Raw genomic sequence first — 19,814 nt, 5'->3', positions numbered from 1 at the left:
AAAATCACGGTTTCTGTTTGTCTGCCGAGAAAATGCAGGAAAATATAATGAATAGGAGTTTTTATTTCCAATTCTTCTTTCATTTTTTAGGATCCGGAATGGCCGGTTGTGGTGGGTGGTGAATCTAGTGCCTGAGAATGAGATGAAAATATTTGAGAATCTGCTTTGGAGCATGTTTCATTCTTATTTTATAGCCAAACAAAGAATTACAAAGAATGTAGAGAGGTGTCAAAGTACAAAGAGAGAACTAAAAATGGAAATCATTTATTTTACACGGCTGTCCCAAGAAACAAGGACTGGAATGGCCGTGATTTCTGCCATTGTTGTTTTCGCTGTCAGAGGAAATCTGGAGAGCAGCCAGGAGGCTAGGCCAGCTGGGCTTGATTTCAGCAGATATGACCTTGAATCCCCGTTTGTTTCATGCATGCACTGTGATTGCAACATGGTCAGTACTGTCACCGTCCGAAACAGGTACTATGCTTCCAGAATGAAGTAGTTGTGGTCTCTCTGGTGATATAGTGGGTTCAACACTGTTGAAATGTGCTAGGCGAGAAAGCTCGTGGACCGATTCAGATATTTTCTCCACACATTTAGTGATTTCTTTTAGTTTTGTAGCAAGCGAAACAATCGGAATAATTGCTAGGACGTCTTCACGATTCTCTGTCGTGGCAGCTTGAAGTGCTAATATTTCTAGGTCATTAATGGCGGTTTTAGAATTCTCCACATGGGGATTGGCAGCTGAAGGGTCTGTCATTGTTTCTATTGCCAATGCTAGCTCTTTTAATGCCTTGCTGGATTCTGAGCTCATCTTCGTGCTTGATTCTCGAATTATATTTCGGAATTCCAATGGTACCTGAATATCATCAGAGTTGATATAGTCATCAAGAGCTTTAATATGGTAAGCACATTGCCGAGCAAGGTCTCCAATCTTCGGGTACTGTTTCCATGGATGACGGAAGTGAAAACCGCCATGCGCTGGTTCCCATCTTGCGAAATTCGCCCAGGAATCTTCATCGCTTTTGGAATCAAGAACACTTTCATAACCTTGAACGAGTGCTGCCATATCACCGGTCGTCACATTCCCTTCATTGAAATATTGACCTCCTAAACCTTGTAGATAGTTTGCAAGCTTTTCTAGATTGGAAACGGTTAGTTTGTGAAGATCTTGGCCAGCCCATACCGGAAAAACAAATATGGATATAACTAGGCACGTTGCTCCTCCTATTAGTATTGTGAAGAGTCTTTTATCGGCCAGCTGTAAGATGTCGTCGGTCCGATACCCGGAGACTGCTACCAAGGTAAATGTCGATATAAAAATCAACACCCCATAGTCATAGCTTTTCACGATCCGTGGATTGAATCGAATGAATGATGATGCTGCACCTGCACCACAACAAAACAATTTGCGTAAGTAATTATACTAGTCCGTTTCTAGAGTCTTTGGAAGAAAGGAAATATGTAAAGAATTGAAGGAATATACCTAGAAAGAAAAGAAGGATCAATATTATTTCGACAATGGGTCGTCCTTTATCGCCAAAGAGATATGCTAAGTTGTTAGCACCAATCCCGAGAGCGCAACCACATAATGTCCCAAAACTTGTGTTAAAACATTTGAGTAAGGTTGCACCTGGAAGGGAAAAGGTATAAATACGTGCATTAGTTCGACGTTTACATACATGCGACAAGTAGTTTGAAATTTGATGGGCGGTTGATTGAAAAAGCTTACCAACAGTGAATTCGAAGACTACTACGACTGTTAACAAAGCCCACATTCCGAAAACCCCAAAATAATTGAACGGAGGGCTCAAATAGTATATTGAGGACGCCAATGTGAGAGCCAGTCCAGCTTTTAGGGAGTGGGTGACTCGTCTTGGGTCGTCTTGTCCGAGCTTCTTTGCGCTCTTTGCAACCTCCACAGCCTTGTTCTTCAACTTCTCAGGCAAGCCCTTAAGCCAGCCCCAAGCACCGGCGAAAACCCCGGCCCTCTCTTCAGTTGCTGCCGCCGCCGCCTCAATATCCATTGCTAAATTAGAGTGGGGAAAAAACCTACTACTTTCAATTTTTACTGATGCAAAGTTAGAAGAGGCCCCAAGGCTTTTATAAACCTTAAATTTTGAGGCGGTTTTCCTCTTCTTCACAGTGATCATTAATTAGCGAGGATGTATTTGAGACCCAACTCTTCCCATCAGAATTCGGAAATCCTTCTCCTTCCCCTGCCCGGAATTGTTAAAAGACGCGCGTTAATAAACCTTTTCAGGCCAACAATACATTATTTGACACGTGTCTTTATCTTACAATTATTCGACCTTGTTTATTTAGCAATTCCAATCAATTTCTTTATTTATTTATTTTTTTAAACAAGTATCATCCAAAAATGTGGTTGAAACTACCACTTTTAGTATTGTGAGATAGTTGTGAGACACAAATGTGGTTTTTAGCGTACATTATTCAAAAATAAAAAATAAAAAAATACTGATACTAAAACATGCGTTTTTATTTCACAATTATTAATTTCTTAATGCTGACGTGATGGTCCGAACTAACCATTGAATCAGTTCTTCTTAAAAAAAAAATAATTAAAGGTTGGTTCGGACTGTCATGTACGTAAATGATTTCCGTTTGACAAAAAAACTTAGTAAATTTCGAAAAATGACTTACACTTTAAAAGCGTAAATCATTTTTCCAAGACGGCAAAAGCAGTTGACCATCTTTTAAACGACGCAGTCGACCTTCACGTTCAAGCAGTCGACCATCACTGGATTCCGACAAGCTAGATTCTGACGCTGGTTGGAATTCAGCAGGTGCCGGAATCTGAAAATTCCTGCCGGATTCCGACGATAATTTGCTAGATTCTGGCCAAAATGGTCGGATCTTCGCTATCTAGCCAAATCCTTGACAGAACTGGCAGGGATCCCGTAAGGAGGCCGGAATCCAGCACAAATAGCCAGATTTCGGCCACTTTAAAAATAATTTTTTAAAATAATCCCAAAATATAATTATTTTTAGTCAATGTGTATATCTTAGTTAAACATAAATTTTTAGTTCTTGTTGTGAATAAAAATTGATTTTTATAAGTTAATTAATATGATTGAATGAAAATATAACTAATATTTGTGATTTTTCCTATGTGTCAAACACTGAAAAATGACTTCCTAGAACATATTTTACGACGAAAATTATTTTACGCCGAAATAAACGGAGCATAAGATTTTTCAAGTAGAGGGACCAAAATATGCAGGGAAGATCAAATTTAATTTGAGTAGGCCGAGCCTAATTTTTACCGCATGACACATGTTGTTTAGAGCTAGTTATCCAAAGCCTTCATTCATCATGAGCATATGTGTGAATTTTATTTTATTTCTAATGTAATAAATATTTAATATGTGACTGTGAGGATCCCGTATTATTACATCATTGATTTGTTTTTTAATATTATGTCAGTTCAATTCTTTCAACGATTTGCCACTGTACAAATTTCGAGAAATGTTAAGAAATTAAAATAAGAAAATCAAACAGATTTAACTTTAAAACTAAGTATAATTTTATTGTGAATGGGAGGAAGTAGCTTTTCCTATATACAAATAGAAGAAAACTACTTCCAGATCTTATGGACAGAATGTGACAAGATAATTGGCACCAGTGGGGCACGTAAATGTGCTAGTTTTATCGTCGTAGGCATAGCTGTAAGCCTGAGGGCACTGATCCTTGAAAACCTTGGAATACTGTGTAGGCGGACATCTATCTGGGGTACTAAAATCTCCGGTGCAACAGTATTGCGGCTGATTGAAAGCCTCACATGCGCTCTTGCAAGCGATTACGCTGCCATCAAACCCTTTCACAGCCAACTCCGGAGGGCAAACCTGGCTCACATTCCCTGGACAACTTGTGCTTTGGCAACTAGCCGAGCCGCCTTGTGGGGTTATCGTCAAGGGCAAGTTAAAGCCATCGACAAGGCTGACATCGTAGAAATCTTGTCCACCGCTGCCATTTAGAGTGAACTCGACGAGTGAGGCTGGTGGGATTGCACCCGCACCGTTGCATGTGACCTGTCCAGAGCCACAGTCGGCTGTGCCACAGCTGAACTTGCCATTGGCATCGGAGCATTGGGTTCGTGCCCACATGCGGCCTGACCAGTTAGCAGAAACGTCAAGGGCTGACGAAGCTCCGGAGGCTAGCTCTAACCCGGTTGATGTTAATTGAGGGAGGCCACCGCCAGTCAGTGTTCCTGGCCATATTGTGTAGGGGCAGTTGTTTTTTATTGTGAATGTTACTGAGTGAGCCCCTGCATGCACACAATATCAAGTAGAGTATTACATTCAACCTCTTTCCGGTTAATCTCCCAAAAGGCCAAATTTATTATTATTTTTTTTTTTTTTGAGGTCTCTCCCTAATCCCTATTGCACTCCAATAGGGCAGTCGTGTGAGAGTATGTCCGAGTTCTACCTGTTCGGACGAGTAGGCCGACTACGTACTTGTTCGGACAATCAAGGCAATTGTCCGAGAAGGTAGGATTCGGGCTCTCATACGAGCTGCCTATTGCATATATAGAATCCGGTCCCAAAAACGACAAGAAAGAAAAAAAGAAGGCCTGCATGGCCTCTTTATCATTTATTTATGGTGATGAGTAAGAATGAAATACTATAATGGAGCACAAAAATAAGTCACACAGCTAGAAAGAAAAAAGTGAACCCATGCATGTGTTATGTCAAATGAGAACGCTTATAAGATGGAGAGAAAAGAAAGCCGGCCAAAAGCAGAGGAAGGGGAGAGGTGCTTACCAGAGAAGAAGAGAAAAGCCAAGGTAAGGCAGAGGAGTGCTTGGGTTTCCATTTGCTTTGACGATGATTTTTGTCTATGATGAAAGTAAAAGATTGAAACAGGGGAAAGTTTATGTAGGCTCCCTGATCACGTACAGGAACAATAATAAATATGGTGAATTGGTGATATGAATCTTTTAGATTTCCTTCTCATTTAATTTTGGTTGAAAACACCCTAATAAATCAATAGATAAGATCAAACATGCAGGGTGGGTAAGCTAAGCAATTATGGCCATAGATGCGTAAAATATGAAACAAATTTTTGACTTTCTATATACACGAAATCTGGAGATTTCATTAACTAAAGCAAATCCTGGCTATTTCTAATTTATCTGATCGATATAGGTGGAGATTGAGAGAGTGTGTTTTTTACTATTGTTAACGAAAAATCTGGTTTGAGCTTTGGTCGAGAGTACCGGCCTGGCAAGTCTATAGATCAAAATGCAAATTAAAATGCATCCATACATTTGGATAAGAAATATTGTACATTAAATGTAAAATACATTTAGTTTAGAGAAGGAGCTGAGATACAGATTTTTTTTTTCTTTAAAAAAGAAAAAGAAATTGGTTAACCATTTTATATAGAATTTCATAAACCATTGTAAATGCTCTTAGATAGCTAGGACTCACCTTCATAGTATTTTTCATTTCGAGTAATGTTATGAACAATTTTTTTGTCTCATTTTTTTCATTATAAAGTTAACGTGACTTTTAAAATTACTATTGATTTTGATCCAATTGTGATTTTAAAAATGGAAAAGTACACACGCTCACTGAAATTAACACTATTTTTACTAAAAATTTGCAATGTATTATTGTAAATGAGAAAAATACCCTTAATAAAAATAAAAATAAAAATTAGAAAGCTCTGCCGTGGATCACAAGATCCATGGCATTTTGTGATGTTCAATATTGTGATCCACGGCATTTTGTGATGTTCAATAATATTGCTAGAGAAACATCTCATTTGCATAAACGCTGTGTTTGATGGTCATCAAAGCTGTTCCATATCAACAGATTTCAACATAATCTGTCATATTCAGGTCGCATATAACAGAGCACTTTGCGACTAATCCTTACAGCTTGCCCCTCCTACTGGCATAAGCATAACAGAGGGTACGTTGGAGACAGAAAGCCATCGAAACAGATGTTTAAATGCCTACGTTAACATTTTCCACTTATAGATTGTCACATTGTACCCCATACGACATTTATCATGTTTGTTACTAACTAATTAAATTGATAATTAAGTTAGAACAACACTCATTACTTCTATTTTGAGACCTCGCCACCTTGAACCACCCACCCCCATCGTACAACAGTGGGTTTTGCCATATATATATATGCTACCATAGAGCCCTTTGCGCCACCCCTAAAAGACTTTTGGATTGGTTCGACCACCCTCTCTCGTTGATTATGGCGGGGTGGCCAAATTATACCCAAAACTATTAGGGGTGGCTTGGCTAGCTATATGGTCTAGTTTACATTGATTATGAGATGGCTGGACCACTCTTATGGTTATAGACCGATTCAATCATTCCAACAATTTATTATAGGAGTGGTCGAACCACCTTAAAATTCACCATCATATTAGTTTGTAGGTGATGCAGGAGGAAAAACCAAAGAACATAAAATAAAAATAAATCAACGTTAACTCAAAGTCTCACCAAATTAACGAAGATTATAGAACAAACCAGCGTCTTATTGGCTTTAGTAGTGTCTCACCACCAAGAAAGAAGAGAGGAGTCACACCTCATAGGAACAAAACCGTTTTCTTAATTCATCATAAACTAACTAAAATGACCGATTAAGGGCCAAGCCCATTATTAAATTCAGATAAAACTAAACAACTAATTTATTATTTTCTCATTAATAATAATAAGTTTACTGGAACGTCAAATTGTAAAAAAAAATTATAGTAAAAATTATAGTAAAAAATTATCTTAATTGCCTTTTAGAATATTTTGTTGGGGGTGAAAGTCGAATTGATCAAAAGCCGTCGCATTCTTTATTTGATTTGGAGTTGATCAAAAGCCATCCCATTATTTATTTATTTACTTTTTAGTAATTTATAATTTCTCTATGGACTCATCATGAGGTCCCTCCGACGGTTCATTCAAATGCATAGAATTGACCATTCAACTGTACGTTGAAGTTCTATAAATGATAGAAATCCTTCGAAGATGGGATTAATTAGATTCCAAATAGTGCTTTTGAGTAAGATATAATATTGTGTATTTTCCTTTTTTTTTCTTTTCTTTTCTTTTCACTAAATTACAGTTAAAAAAAAATGCAATTTATTTCTGTATAATTTATGAAAAATGTTATACTTTTAACTATTTTGTAGCTTCTAACACATGTTGGTGTATGTATGATCATAAGATGTTAAAAATATAAATAACTTCACTTAAGGGTATTGAACCATCGATAACTTTACTTTAAAACGTCTCAAACTAGGGTATCAAATTTTTCAAACGTCTCAATTACATATGCTTTGTTAAGATTTGCTGTTAATTTCTTCTCTCAAAATTCTTAAAATACCCCTCATTTTTTTTAGAAAAAAAAATGCTAGGATTTAATTATTGGTCGGAATTTAACGGAATTTGTAATAATACTTATGCCTGAATTTTTAAAAAATTTTATAATTTTTTTTTAAAAAAATAAACGTATGGGTATTTTAAGAATTTTGGCAAGATTTAACGACAAATTTTAACGGAGTACCTGTAATTGAGACGTTTTAAAAATTAGATATCCTAATTTGAGACATTTTGAAGTTCAGTACCCTTAAATCAAATAGACCGATAATTCGGTACCTTTAAGAGAAGTTATTCCTTAAAAATATTTTTTAAATATCAATCAATTTGTCTAACCACATGCTAATACATATTAAAAATTGTAAAAAAGAAAAGTTATAAAATAATTGTACGTGCAGCACCACTTATAATTTAGAGGCTTAATGATGTTCTGTTGGATCAAAATTTATTTAAGAAACGTTAGATCTACATTTTTTTTAAAAAAAAAAAAAATAATTTTTATACAATTTACTAATAAATTAGCATATTTAGCATTTATTTATTATATATATAAAAAATGCAACACAAATTATTAAAATTCGATGTTCGGACACACCTATAAAATAGCCGTGGCCACAACGGACAACACCCAACGAGAGAGAGATGGATTTCACAGAACTGAGAGAAGCAATAGAGGAGATGGAGGTCGTGGACGCCACGCCCACAACGTCGTCGCTCTCGACTCCACTGTCCCTTTCATCAGTGGCTTCTCCGAAGCCAACGGTGACGCGTTGACCTTCGCGCCCCATTCCCTCTCCTTCAAGGTACTCACTCTACGACGACAATTTTCTTCAGGCTTTTTACAAAGTGAGAACTGGGTTTGGTTGACTTTTGCGACCCAATTGTTTATAAACCAGTCAAACTCAATTTGTATGGAATTCATTTCAGTCTTGCAAATCAATCCCATGTGTCATATTTGTGTGGAATTCATTTTTACACACTTTAATATGTCTTTGTTTCAAGGGATTGTTTTAAGCTAACATGAAAATTGCCACATATCGATCAACAAGTTTAACAGAAAGAAAGGAAGAAAGAAAACATGTAAATGATGTGGTCCGTAGAGGACAGCGTCATAATGGACTTCTCTGGCAACTAAATTTAATAACTTGCACTGGGTCAATGCAACAATTTCGATGGTTTAATAATGCTGCTGCACGTTGGTGATCTAGCGGCCACTGCAGGGACGCTAAATGGCCCTTACGGGGCTGTCGGACGGCCTTGGCGACCACCGCTTGACTGTTAGACGGTTGGATAGCCTTGGCAACCACCCCGGACGGCTAAGGAACGTCCACACATGAAAATATAAGCATGAAAAATGGGCTTGTATATATTTAACTATTTTTGAGAAACGTCTTGTGTTTTATTTATCGAATTGTGATTTGTGAGAAGTGTTTTGGGTTTTTAGAAGAATTTTGTGTTTAGTGGTAGGGGCTACATCTAAAATTCCATTTGGATAACTAACATTTGAGAAGAGTTTCCAAGATTTGAGAAGAGAAAACTGTTTACGAGAATTTTGTCAAACAAACCAAGGGTATAATTGTAAACCTTATGAGATGCATTCATTCATTTCATTCATATATCAGGTATATATCACCGCACATCTAAACCCTCAGAGATTTGCAGCCAAAAACTCATAACAAGTGCTTTGAATGTCCCTGACTCCCTGGGCCCTCCCAGAAAAACAAAATAAAAAAATATTAGGGGTAAATAACAGTTCTCTATGTACTCAACTTGCAGGTTTTATGTGACATGTTCTAGGCCTCGTTCATTAGGTTCAGAGACACTTTTAATGTCTGTGGTGCCATGCTCAGTATGCTGCATTATCTTTCTTTGCCACTATGCAATAACACGTGTTGCTAGGACTTGTAACTTCATGGTACTTGAGGACTTAAAATAAATCAGTTCCGGGTTTCCATTCTGACTGCATTGCATTGTATGTGGCAGAGAAATCTAAGGCATGTTGCTGAATTGTATGGATCGAGACTAGTTGATCGATGTTGATGAATGGGTTGGGTATATATTGTGGTGCTAATCTTATGAACTTGGAGTGGTATATATAGAGAGCCTAGCCTAGCTTAAACGCGAGTATCAAGGCGAACCCTGCGGTTGGGTTCGACGTAAGTTCCAGTACCAGAAATCCTCGATCATTGACTTTTGATTGGAACCATGCGGAAAATTTTTTATCGTCTTAGATATGGCAATGGAGCTGTGGGACCGTCGTCATCTAGCTCGACGGAAGAGCCGCGAGCTGAGAGAGACGGACGATTGGAGTTATTTCCATGTGTCAGTATTTGGGAAAGGGAGGCAAATCCATTTACTACTTTGCTACTTTTTTTCTACAAACTGGTGTCAAATGTCTATGTCTTGGAAGATGACTAATGACTTTCGTATACATATTCAATTAAGGTGGGAGGTATACTACGAGGCGGCCGGACTATTTTTCGCCACAAACGAACGATATACGTCATACGTGCATAGAATATTTTGTCTGATTTCAACGTACGTGGCCGCCTGCACATGTTTTGAAGTTGAAGCTCTTGGTGTCATTAACCTAATCCATAGGGCATCTACCTGGTATCTGCATGGTAGGTTCTTTTTCTTTCTCTCACCCTAAAATATATGCTCATAATTAAGCAAAGGTCGAGTAAATTAAGTTTGTAGAAAAAGACACTAAAAGAATTGTAGAAAATAAACTTATATTTCTGATCTATTTTTAGTTGAAGAGGCCGGCCTTAAAATAAAGGAAATACAATAATTATATATAGAATCACAAAATATTCCAATCATGCATATTGACATGCAATAACTAATATGGTATCAAATCTTACCATAATATGTGGAGATCGATCGAATGTTTCCATAATATATATTGAGGATATTATGAAAATATTATGTCACAAATATGAGAATATATTAATTAACGTATGAGATTAATATACAATAATATACTAACAAAGTTGAACTATATATATCAAAGGTAATTGAGATCAAAAGACTTGAAAACACAGATGTTATTGTACGTTGGCATGGTGGCCGGATATGTCTCTTTCGGCACAAGTCTAGGACACCATGTTCACGTAACTTTGTGTGCAATCTTAACGACAAAGATAATTAAATATATTTCAGAAAATGTATGAATTAAGTACGTCGGATTATACATAAAATATAGGTGGTCTATATACCTAGTAGTAATCTCTGTTCGTATCTAGCTACTACGCATTAAGGATAGGCTAGCTGGACCCATGGCCAAAATGTTTTCTTCCTGAAGAACAAATTGAATGTTGGCTTAAGTGCTGTAAAACGAAATTACGCGAGATTTCGTATAGTTTTTCAATGGTTAAAGTTTAATTTTACTCTCCATATATCTCTTTCTCATGAAAAACAGGAAATCTCATGAAGGGGAGGTGAAATACCTTTTTGTTTTTGTTAATATTGTATGATTTTTGAAAATGTTATTCACACATTTCTTATATATGCATATTTCTTCTTGACGTCTCTCATTTGGATTGTTGATTTTGAACTAAAAAAGAAAAAGAAAAAAGTAAGTTTATTGAAGCTTGAATATAATAGTGTCTTTTTCGACAAAAATAAATAAATAAAATGACACTATTCATTTAGAGGTCGATTATCTTATTTTTATCTGCAACAGTTGTCAAAGTAGGGACGTTATTTATTTTATTTTTATCTATAAATTATAAAATCTAAAATCGATGACCAGCTGCAGCCTAGCTAGCCTGCAGCAAACGAAAATCAGCCTAACTTTTCAAGATGAGATTTTGGTTAAGATTGTTTAAGCCGCATCTTTAAAATTCCCATTTTGTTATCTTTTTTTTTTTTTTTTTTGGCTAATGCATTTGCAATTATTTTTTTTATTAAATTAAACGTCTATTTGATTAAACTTTCTAGAAAGAGATTTTAAATACAATAAACTTTAAATAACTTGCTGTCAATATATATACCACCATGGCACCATGCATATATGAATATACCCTAGCCTTCTCAGAAAAGAAACGAAATGGCCGGTCAATAGAATACGATATTATCTTCAGTGAGTCCTCTGATAAACTTTGAAGGCCTAAATGTAAATAAGAATATTGGTAGAAGCTAGCCTACACCGATTGTGATGCAAATAAAAAAAAAAAAAGCAATTGATAATTGACGGCATGACGGGGCCAACCCAGTTTACTATATAATAGTAAGAGATTTTTCTTAATTATATCACTCTTATCAACTGCCACATTAGTTTGAATAAATCAGCCATGAACATCAGTTTATTAAATGATTTTATAGTAAAAATTTTAATATTTCTAGCACCACGTACTGATGGTACTACAAGGAGACTTAATCTGAATAGCATACGGCATGAATAGCTAGCATCTGAAAATATATCGCAGCTGAAGATAAATTTCTGGTCATAAGCACAAGTATACTTGCTCCGATATAAGTATAAGACAAAGTTTGCATTATTCCTTTGATATCTATCATTCAAGTGTTTATTACATTGACACTGACACAGACACGTACAGGCATGAATGCACCTTAGTCCATGACAGTACTTATTGTTCTCTTATTACTATAGAGAGAAGGAACGCATAATTCCACTCCGTAAATTCAAGGGCAGAAAGTGATAACGTAGTCAGGTGCATTGGAGCAGGTAAACGTGCTGTTCTTATCATCATAAGCGTAGCTATAAGCTTGAGGGCATTGGTTCTCGAAGATCATCGAATAGTTTGTGGGTGGACATGTTTCTGGGGTACTATGATCGCCAGTGCAACAGTATTGTGGCTCATTCAAAGCTAAGCATGCGCTCTTGCAAGCGATCACGCTCCCATCAGACCCTTTCAGTTGCAGCTCAGCAGGGCAAACGGCGTTCACGTCTGCTGGGCAACTCGAGGGCTTGCAATCACCGGTCCCGCCTTGTGTGGCAACAGAAATAGGGAGGTTGAAGCCATCTACAAGGCTGACATCGTAGAAATCTTGTCCACCATTCGCTGCTATGTTGATTTCTACCAAAGATGCCGGTGGGATTGCACCGGCACCGTTGCATGCAACCTGGCCGGAGGCACAATCAGCAGTTTCGCAGGTGAACTTTCCTGAGGCGTCGGTGGTGCATCGTGTTCGTGCCCAGAACCGACCTATCCATGGAGCTTGGACATCAACCGATGAGGATGCTTTGGATGCCAGCTCAAATCCAGTAGTTGATAGCTGAGGTTTCTGGTCTGCCGTTAGAGTTCCTGGCCAAACAGTTGTTGGACAGTTGTTTGTGAAAGTTATTTTAGCAGCATGAGCACCTGCATAACATAAATTGTCAGAAGAATGGTCAACTCATCAAATCCATTTATTTCATAATAGCTTAAATTTTTAGGATAAAATGTTATAATTTAAAGCATATAACTTGCATGCAACAAATAACTAGGAGATACACAGTCTTAATGTCTAAATGGTTAATATTACATAACACACAAACATGTCACAAATATCTTACAAGTTAAGCTAACGTAAATAGCCTTTGAATCCTCCATATATACATATAATAATTATTAGACCTTATCACATCAATTTTGTAGTTATTTATAAAAAAATATTTGTATGTTATGCAGTATTACTATGTGTAAATACACTTCAAAGAACGATGGGGAGAGAAAAAGAGAGAACGTTTAAAACATAAAATCTAAAATGTACGTGTTTTATGCGAAAGTAATTTGCAAACATATATATTATATATATAGCTAGACAATTATGAGATATATATATATATATATACCAGATAGGAAAGTGAAGGCCAAGGCAATAAGGCCGAAGAGTGCAAGGGATTTGATCATCATAGTACGTAGTAGATAGACTAGTTGATCGATATGATGTTGATGAATGGGTTGGGTATTGTGGTGCGTGCCAATCTTATGAACTTGGAGTCGTATATATAGAGCCTGAAACGCGACTTTTGAGGCTGCTCGCGAACAATGCGGGAAACTTGGTTTCGACTGATCAACAGGAAGGTTCCTCCTTGGCTTGAACGGCTAGCGCTGGTTAGCGTCTTCCATTTGGTAACGGGGCGTGACCGGAAGTTGTGACCCGCGAGATACGGGCTAAATGCCATCCAATCGATTGGAGTTATTTACACGTGTCAGTTTTGGAGAAAGTGAGGCAATTAAGTAAATCCAGTTCTGGTCGTGGCCGGCCTGGATCTGTTTTTTATGTGTACGGTTGCTTGTAGTTGTGGATTTTTTGTTTCGTTGAATTTCTTTCGATCACTTGCGTGTATGGAATTTTTACCTGTGGAAATTAAAGACCGTCCCATGCGAATTGCCAAGTGTAAGGTTTGGATTCAATTTGGAGTACGTGGTATGATCTGGTAGCTAGCTAGGGTTTTTTGTTTTTTCTCTCTTTAATTAATTCCCCAAAAAAGATCTGCTCATGAGAAAAGGCGACTAAATTAATTAGTGTTGAACAATCAGAGGGAATTCATATCAAAGAGTTGAAAACAAATTCATTAACGGAACGCGTTTTAACGTTGTGACAATTCTAGGACGACCATTTTCACGTAATTAAGCTTATAGATAAATAGATTTAAAATAAATAATGTAGAGGAAGTCGGGTTTAATTTATAGATAAAATATGTGTTCGTATCTAGCTACTACGCATGTGTAAATTAAATGAGGAGTAATTCTATATGTTATATTTATGTCATTTTAAAAATAATGTGATTTTTAAAATTATTATTTGATTGTTATTGAATTTTAATTTTAAAAGTTACATTAATTTTGAAAGAATATAAGAAGAATATAAATTTGACGTCTAGAATTAATTATAAATTAAAGATGAGCTGGACTGGACCCAATGTTTCTTTCTGGAAGAACAAAACAAATACATGCATGCATCATACGCCGTCGTTACTAGGACTGAAAAGCCGGTTACGGTTACCGATTTTTGGACAAAACCGGCAACCGTAACCGGCTAGGCGGTTAGCAAAATTTGCTAACCGCCTCCGCCAACCGCCTAGGCGGTTGGCGGTTTTCAAATAACCGCCGTATAACCGCCAACCGGGAACCGTTCAAAGCCACAAAAATCGCCGAACAGGACCAGAACCAACCAAAACCACACCAACCGGAACAACATTTGAGCCGCCACCAATCCGAGCTGCTGAACCAGAATCGCACGAACAGGAACCAAAACCACCGCACAGAGCCGCCGAATCGGACCCACCGAAACAGAACTCAGAGTATGCCGACAGCTCAAGACCACCGAACAGCACCGAGATCAACCGAACCAGAACCACCGAACAAGTCGCTCCACCGGTACTGGGCTGAGAAAATCAAAACCCCAACCCCAACCCCATAACCCACTGTGAATGCTCTAATTTACCTTGTCTTAGCAGAGGGTTAGGAAATCTAGTAAAAGTTGGGGAAAAAGATTATGATTCTGGCTAACACGTTCGGGTATTCTGTATTCTATAGCAGAGGAAGAGAGAGAGAGAGAGAGAGAGAGTAGTACCAAATCGGGAGCGTGGGCGTGTTAAAGCTGGAGCGTGGCGTGCAGAGGGAAAGTGAAGTGAAAGGGAAGAGAGTTTGTGAATGCAAAGATGCAGAGAACGCGAGAGAGCGAGACGAGAGAGACCACTGAGAGTCTGAGACAGTGAGACGGCGGCGCGAGAGAGCGAGACGAGAGTCGGGAGAAAGGAGAAAGGAGAGTAGGGTTAAGCTTAGGCTGAATGAAACGGCGCCGTTTTGGTAACACCAAAACGGCGCCGTTTTATATATAAAAATTTTAAATATATATAATAGGAAAGCCGGTTACCGGTTATAACCGGTAACCGGCTTTCTTAAAACCGGTAACCGGTTTTTAGACGGTTTCAACGGTTATCCGGTTAGCGGTTAGCGGGCGGTTATTGCGGGCGGTTATTTTCACCCCTAGTCGTTACTAAGGGAGCTAGCATGAGGTTGTATTTGAGGCGGTTTGCCTCTTGGTGCTGCGACTAGATATTTACATGCAAAATCTTGGGTTAGTCGGAAGGTGAGTCTAGAAATCCTTCTCCTTCTCCTGCTTGGCCGGAATTGTTAAAAGAGGCGGCCCAAGGCTTTTTAAACCTTTTGAGGCAGTTTTCATGATCAACAATATAACTGGACACGTATCTTTATTTCACATGGCACTCGGTGCATATATATATATATATATATATATATATATGTACTTAGAGGAATGCTATAATTCTTTCTAGTGTTCTTATGGTGTCCATTCGGAAGGATATAAATGTAATAAAAAAATTATATTTATGTCCTTAGCTTCTGGATGACATTAATTGATGCAATTTTTTAATTTTTTTTATTACATTTATATCATTTCAGATGGACACTAGAAGAACACTAGAGGGAGTTCTAGCATTCCTCGTGTACTTAATTATATATGTAGGATTTTCCTTAGCAAGTTAAGGAAAGAAAAATGTTAAAATGATATATAATTAACAAAAAAAAAGGAAAACAATAATGATGAGGCCATGCCTATAACTAAAAGATTATACGAGTAATTTTATACACACTCCCACCTCTTCATATCCATTTTTCCACATCCTAAGTGACTTTTAAAATTATCATTGACTTTGATATGGATCTTTATTGGATTTTAATCTAATAGAGGTTTTAAAATTTACCTAAGGGTCTGGAGAAATGAGTGTAGAGAAGTGGGAGTGTGCGTAGCATTACTCAAAGATTATTATTCTGAATCTGCTAAGCCAATGCATATTACAGAATAAACAAGAAGTGAAACAAATTAAAGGTGCTGACCCCCCAAAAAAACAAAAAAAAAAAAAAATTAAAAAAAATGGGTGGCATTAATTTTTAGAAGAATTACTTCTCTATTGTTTATTGGAATCTAGTGATTAGTTTCTCAAGAAAACATCATCTACCAATTACGTTCTCTGTGGAACATGAAGCTCCAACGTTTAATTTAAATTGATCAATCGAGTTATGTAAAGTAAACGCTCGTTGGATTAATTTGAGTATATCATATTTCTGTTTTTGGTTATGCATGGGTTCCTTCTCAACTTCATTGTTTACTTGATCTTTTGGAGCAGAGTTTTGCCCATCAGCTGCATGGCCAATCCAAGCCAAACCATGGAACGAATTGGGCGAAATTTAGAAACAACTATTGTGTGGCATTGAGGCAGTGAAAGAGGATAAAGAATCACCGCTCATCATGTCTCTCAAAACAGCTTGGGTCCACTGTAAGTCACCGTCAACCAACGATTCACAAAGATCGATCCACAGGTTCGTGACGTTGCCCATAAACCAATTAAGATGTTCACAACCCACAACCGTCGTCCTTTCAATCACATTCCACAGACCAAACCAGCCATGGCCCCCTGGCCCATGTAGGTCTGCCCCTGCTAGCAATCTCTCTATATCTACTACAGTACTACGTATAAAGGATGGGCTAGCTGGACCCAAAATGTTTTCTTTTAATTTGGAAGAACAACGTGTGAATGTTGTAAAATACATAAAAGGCCAAGTTAATTATTCTCAATCAATTATAAAATAAATAAATAACTGATGCAAAGTTAAGCAAGCTAAAAAAAAAAAAAAAGAGGCCAAAAGCGAAATATATTCTTGGTTTCCCGCGCCAAAAGATTTGAACTCCAGCGCCTACAAATCCCGTCAATTCCCAATTCTAACCTCTCTCTCTCTCACCAATTTCTCACTCTCAGTAATCTCTCGACGGAAAATCTCTAGTGCTGCATTTTGGACAGCACCGAAGCCGGTGGACAACGGCGAGTTGGAGGCGGAGAAACGGGCACGTGCAAGGAAAATCTCTCTCTGCTCTCTGTCTCAACAATTTTTCAGGTTTGTTTGGAGATTTAGTAACCGGATTAGATCTGTATTTACCGGTTCTTACAGTATTTTAGCGATTACAGTGACTCTCAAATTCTATATCAGTTTGATTTGGATGGCTTCGACGATGCTTTTTGTAGCTTCAGCCTTTTTCTCGGCGTCAGTCTCGGCGCATGAGAATCTCAAGGTACGGCTAGTTTTTGTTTATGTGATTTCACTTTCAATTACGTTTTGTGTTCTTTAAAATCACGGTTTCTGTTTGTCTGCCGAGAAAATGCAGGAAAATATAATGAATAGGAGTTTTTATTTCCAATTCTTCTTTCATTTTTTAGGATCCGGAATGGCCGTTTGTGGTGGGTGGTGAATCTAGTGCCTGAGAATGAGATGAAAATATTTGAGAATCTGCTTTGGAGCATGTTTCATTCTTATTTTATAGCCAAACAAAGAATTACAAAGAATGTAGAGAGGTGTCAAAGTAAAAAGAGAGAACTAAAAATGGAAATCATCTATTTTACACGGCTGTCCCATGAAACAAGGACTGGAATGGCCGTGATTTCTGCCATTGTTGTTTTCGCTGTCAGAGGAAATCTGGAGAGCAGCCAGGAGGCTAGGCCAGCTGGGCTTGATTTCAGCAGATATGACTTTGAATCCCCGTTTGTTTCATACATGCACTGTGACTGCAACATGGTCAGTACTGTCACCGTCCGAAACAGGTACTATGCTTCCAGAATGAAGTAGTTGTGGTCTCTCTGGTGATATAGTGGGTTCAACACTGTTGAAATGTGCTAGGCGAGAAAGCTCGTGGACCGATTCAGATATTTTCTCCACACATTTAGTGATTTCTTTTAGTTTTGTAGCAAGCGAAACAATCGGAATAATTGCTAGGACGTCTTCACGATTCTCTGTCGTGGCAGCTTGAAGTGCTAATATTTCTAGGTCATTAATGGCGGTTTTAGAATTCTCCACATGGGGATTGGCAGCTGAAGGGTCTGTCATTGTTTCTATTGCCAATGCTAGCTCTTTTAATGCCTTGCTGGATTCTGAGCTCATCTTCGTGCTTGATTCTCGAATTATATTTCGGAATTCCAATGGTGCCTGAATATCATCAGAGTTGATATAGTCATCAAGAGCTTTAATATGGTAAGCACATTGCCGAGCAAGGTCTCCAATCTTCGGGTACTGTTTCCATGGATGACGGAAGTGAAAACCGCCATGCGCTGGTTCCCATCTTGCGAAATTCGCCCAGGAATCTTCATCGCTTTTGGAATCAAGAACACTTTCATAACCTTGAACGAGTGCTGCCATATCACCGGTCGTCACATTCCCTTCATTGAAATATTGACCTCCTAAACCTTGTAGATAGTTTGCAAGCTTTTCTAGATTGGAAACGGTTAGTTTGTGAAGATCTTGGCCAGCCCATACCGGAAAAACAAATATGGATATAACTAGGCACGTTGCTCCTCCTATTAGTATTGTGAAGAGTCTTTTATCGGCCAGCTGTAAGATGTCGTCGGTCCGATACCCGGAGACTGCTACCAAGGTAAATGTCGATATAAAAATCAACACCCCATAGTCATAGCTTTTCACGATCCGTGGATTGAATCGAACGAATGATGATACTGCACCTGCACCACAACAAAACAATTTGCGTAAGTAATTATACTAGTCCGTACGTTTCTAGAGTCTTTGGAAGAAAGGAAATATGTAAAGAATTGAAGGAATATACCTAGAAAGAAAAGAAGGATCAATATTATTTCGACAATGGGTGGTCCTTTATCGCCAAAGAGATATGCTAAGTTGTTAGCACCAATCCCGAGAGCGCAACCACATAATGTCCCAAAACTTGTGTTAAAACATTTGAGTAAGGTTGCACCTGGAAGGGAAAAGGTATAAATACGTGCATTAGTTCGACGTTTACATACATGCGACAAGTAGTTTGAAATTTGATGGGCGGTTGATTGAAAAAGCTTACCAACAGTGAATTCGAAGACTACTACGACTGTTAACAAAGCCCACATTCCGAAAACCCCAAAATAATTGAACGGAGGGCTCAAATAGTATATTGAGGACGCCAATGTGAGAGCCAGTCCAGTTTTTAGGGAGTGGGTGACTCGTCTTGGGTCGTCTTGTCCGAGCTTCTTTGCACTCTTTGCAACCTCCACAGCCTTGTTCTTCAACTTCTCAGGCAAGCCCTTAAGCCAGCCCCAAGCACCGGCGAAAACCCCGGCCCTCTCTTCAGTTGCTGCCGCCGCCGCCTCAATATCCATTGCTAAATTAGAGTGGGGAAAAAACCTACTACTTTCAATTTTTACTGATGCAAAGTTAGAAGAGGCCCCAAGGCTTTTATAAACCTTAAATTTTGAGGCGGTTTTCCTCTTCTTCCCGGTGATCATTAATTAGCGAGGATGTATTTGAGACCCAACTCTTCCCATCAGAATTCGGAAATCCTTCTCCTTCCCCTGCCCGGAATTGTTAAAAGACGCGCGTTAATAAACCTTTTCAGGCCGGTTTCATCAACAATACATTATTTGACACGTGTCTTTATCTTACAATTATTCGACCTTGTTTATTTAGCAATTCCAATCAATTTCTTTATTTATTTA

The 19,814-nt window shown here is 38.0% G+C and overlaps 4 protein-coding genes and 1 long non-coding RNA gene across 6 annotated transcripts; 1 reads left to right on the top strand and 4 right to left on the bottom strand.

The window, feature by feature from the left end:
* Window positions 1–418: 418 nt before the first annotated feature.
* LOC133872576 (aluminum-activated malate transporter 8-like) lies at window positions 419–2,021 on the bottom strand. The gene is made up of 3 exons (XM_062310135.1): window positions 1,727–2,021; window positions 1,481–1,627; window positions 419–1,383 (listed from the first exon to the last, which is right to left on the bottom strand). Exons 1-3 carry the CDS (start codon window positions 2,019–2,021, stop codon window positions 419–421), a joined length of 1,407 nt encoding a protein of 468 aa, XP_062166119.1.
* Window positions 2,022–3,517: 1,496 nt separating this feature from the next.
* On the bottom strand, window positions 3,518–6,588 carry LOC133872314 (thaumatin-like protein 1). Of its 2 annotated transcripts, XM_062309799.1 has the most exons (3): window positions 6,485–6,588; window positions 4,779–4,901; window positions 3,518–4,282 (listed from the first exon to the last, which is right to left on the bottom strand). In XM_062309799.1, the coding sequence occupies exons 2-3, from the start codon at window positions 4,828–4,830 to the stop codon at window positions 3,606–3,608; spliced, it is 729 nt and encodes a 242-aa protein (XP_062165783.1). In that variant the 5' UTR covers window positions 4,831–4,901; window positions 6,485–6,588; the 3' UTR covers window positions 3,518–3,605. The 2 variants fall into 2 exon arrangements, with proteins under 2 accessions (XP_062165783.1, XP_062165782.1); XM_062309798.1 differs by lacking the exon at window positions 6,485–6,588 and having other exon boundaries at window positions 4,779–5,260.
* Window positions 6,589–7,723: 1,135 nt separating this feature from the next.
* On the top strand, window positions 7,724–12,762 carry LOC133873607 (uncharacterized). The gene is made up of 3 exons (XR_009901134.1): window positions 7,724–8,154; window positions 9,335–9,975; window positions 11,970–12,762. It is a non-coding gene; the product is annotated as an uncharacterized LOC133873607 (long non-coding RNA).
* LOC133873606 (thaumatin-like protein 1b) lies at window positions 11,832–13,304 on the bottom strand. Its single transcript, XM_062311337.1, has 2 exons — window positions 13,155–13,304; window positions 11,832–12,681 (listed from the first exon to the last, which is right to left on the bottom strand). Exons 1-2 carry the CDS (start codon window positions 13,213–13,215, stop codon window positions 12,002–12,004), a joined length of 741 nt encoding a protein of 246 aa, XP_062167321.1. The 5' UTR covers window positions 13,216–13,304; the 3' UTR covers window positions 11,832–12,001.
* Window positions 13,305–14,441: 1,137 nt separating this feature from the next.
* LOC133872574 (aluminum-activated malate transporter 8-like) lies at window positions 14,442–19,478 on the bottom strand. Its single transcript, XM_062310134.1, has 4 exons — window positions 19,184–19,478; window positions 18,938–19,084; window positions 17,878–18,836; window positions 14,442–14,693 (listed from the first exon to the last, which is right to left on the bottom strand). Exons 1-4 carry the CDS (start codon window positions 19,476–19,478, stop codon window positions 14,442–14,444), a joined length of 1,653 nt encoding a protein of 550 aa, XP_062166118.1.
* Window positions 19,479–19,814: the final 336 nt, after the last annotated feature.

The sequence above is a fragment of the Alnus glutinosa genome, chromosome 7, assembly GCF_958979055.1.
Source record: "Alnus glutinosa chromosome 7, dhAlnGlut1.1, whole genome shotgun sequence".
NCBI classification, from domain to species: Eukaryota; Viridiplantae; Streptophyta; class Magnoliopsida; order Fagales; family Betulaceae; genus Alnus; species Alnus glutinosa.
Note: the sequence above shows the minus strand (reverse complement) of the source record. Positions and strands in the feature narration are given on the sequence as shown.

What these genes read in the sequence shown, in the direction of transcription:
- LOC133873606 (XM_062311337.1), bottom strand. Translation starts at nt 13,215, where the DNA reads ATGATGATCAAATCCCTTGCACTCTTCGGCCTTATTGCCTTGGCCTTC. An exon ending in GGCCTTCACTTTCCTATCTG is followed by an intron (nt 12,682 to 13,154) that starts GTATATATATAT and finishes TATGTTATGCAG; the next exon opens with GTGCTCATGCTGCTAAAATA.
- LOC133872314 (XM_062309799.1), bottom strand. Translation starts at nt 4,830, where the DNA reads ATGGAAACCCAAGCACTCCTCTGCCTTACCTTGGCTTTTCTCTTCTTC. An exon ending in GGCTTTTCTCTTCTTCTCTG is followed by an intron (nt 4,283 to 4,778) that starts GTAAGCACCTCT and finishes GTGTGCATGCAG; the next exon opens with GGGCTCACTCAGTAACATTC.
- LOC133872574 (XM_062310134.1), bottom strand. Translation starts at nt 19,478, where the DNA reads ATGGATATTGAGGCGGCGGCGGCAGCAACTGAAGAGAGGGCCGGGGTT. An exon ending in GATCCTTCTTTTCTTTCTAG is followed by an intron (nt 18,837 to 18,937) that starts GTATATTCCTTC and finishes GTTGTGGTGCAG; the next exon opens with GTGCAGTATCATCATTCGTT. An exon ending in ATGTTGCAGTCACAGTGCAT is followed by an intron (nt 14,694 to 17,877) that starts GTATGAAACAAA and finishes TGATTTTCTCAG; the next exon opens with CCCAGTACCGGTGGAGCGAC.
- LOC133872576 (XM_062310135.1), bottom strand. Translation starts at nt 2,021, where the DNA reads ATGGATATTGAGGCGGCGGCGGCAGCAACTGAAGAGAGGGCCGGGGTT. An exon ending in AGTCTTCGAATTCACTGTTG is followed by an intron (nt 1,628 to 1,726) that starts GTAAGCTTTTTC and finishes TTTCCCTTCCAG; the next exon opens with GTGCAACCTTACTCAAATGT. An exon ending in GATCCTTCTTTTCTTTCTAG is followed by an intron (nt 1,384 to 1,480) that starts GTATATTCCTTC and finishes GTTGTGGTGCAG; the next exon opens with GTGCAGCATCATCATTCATT.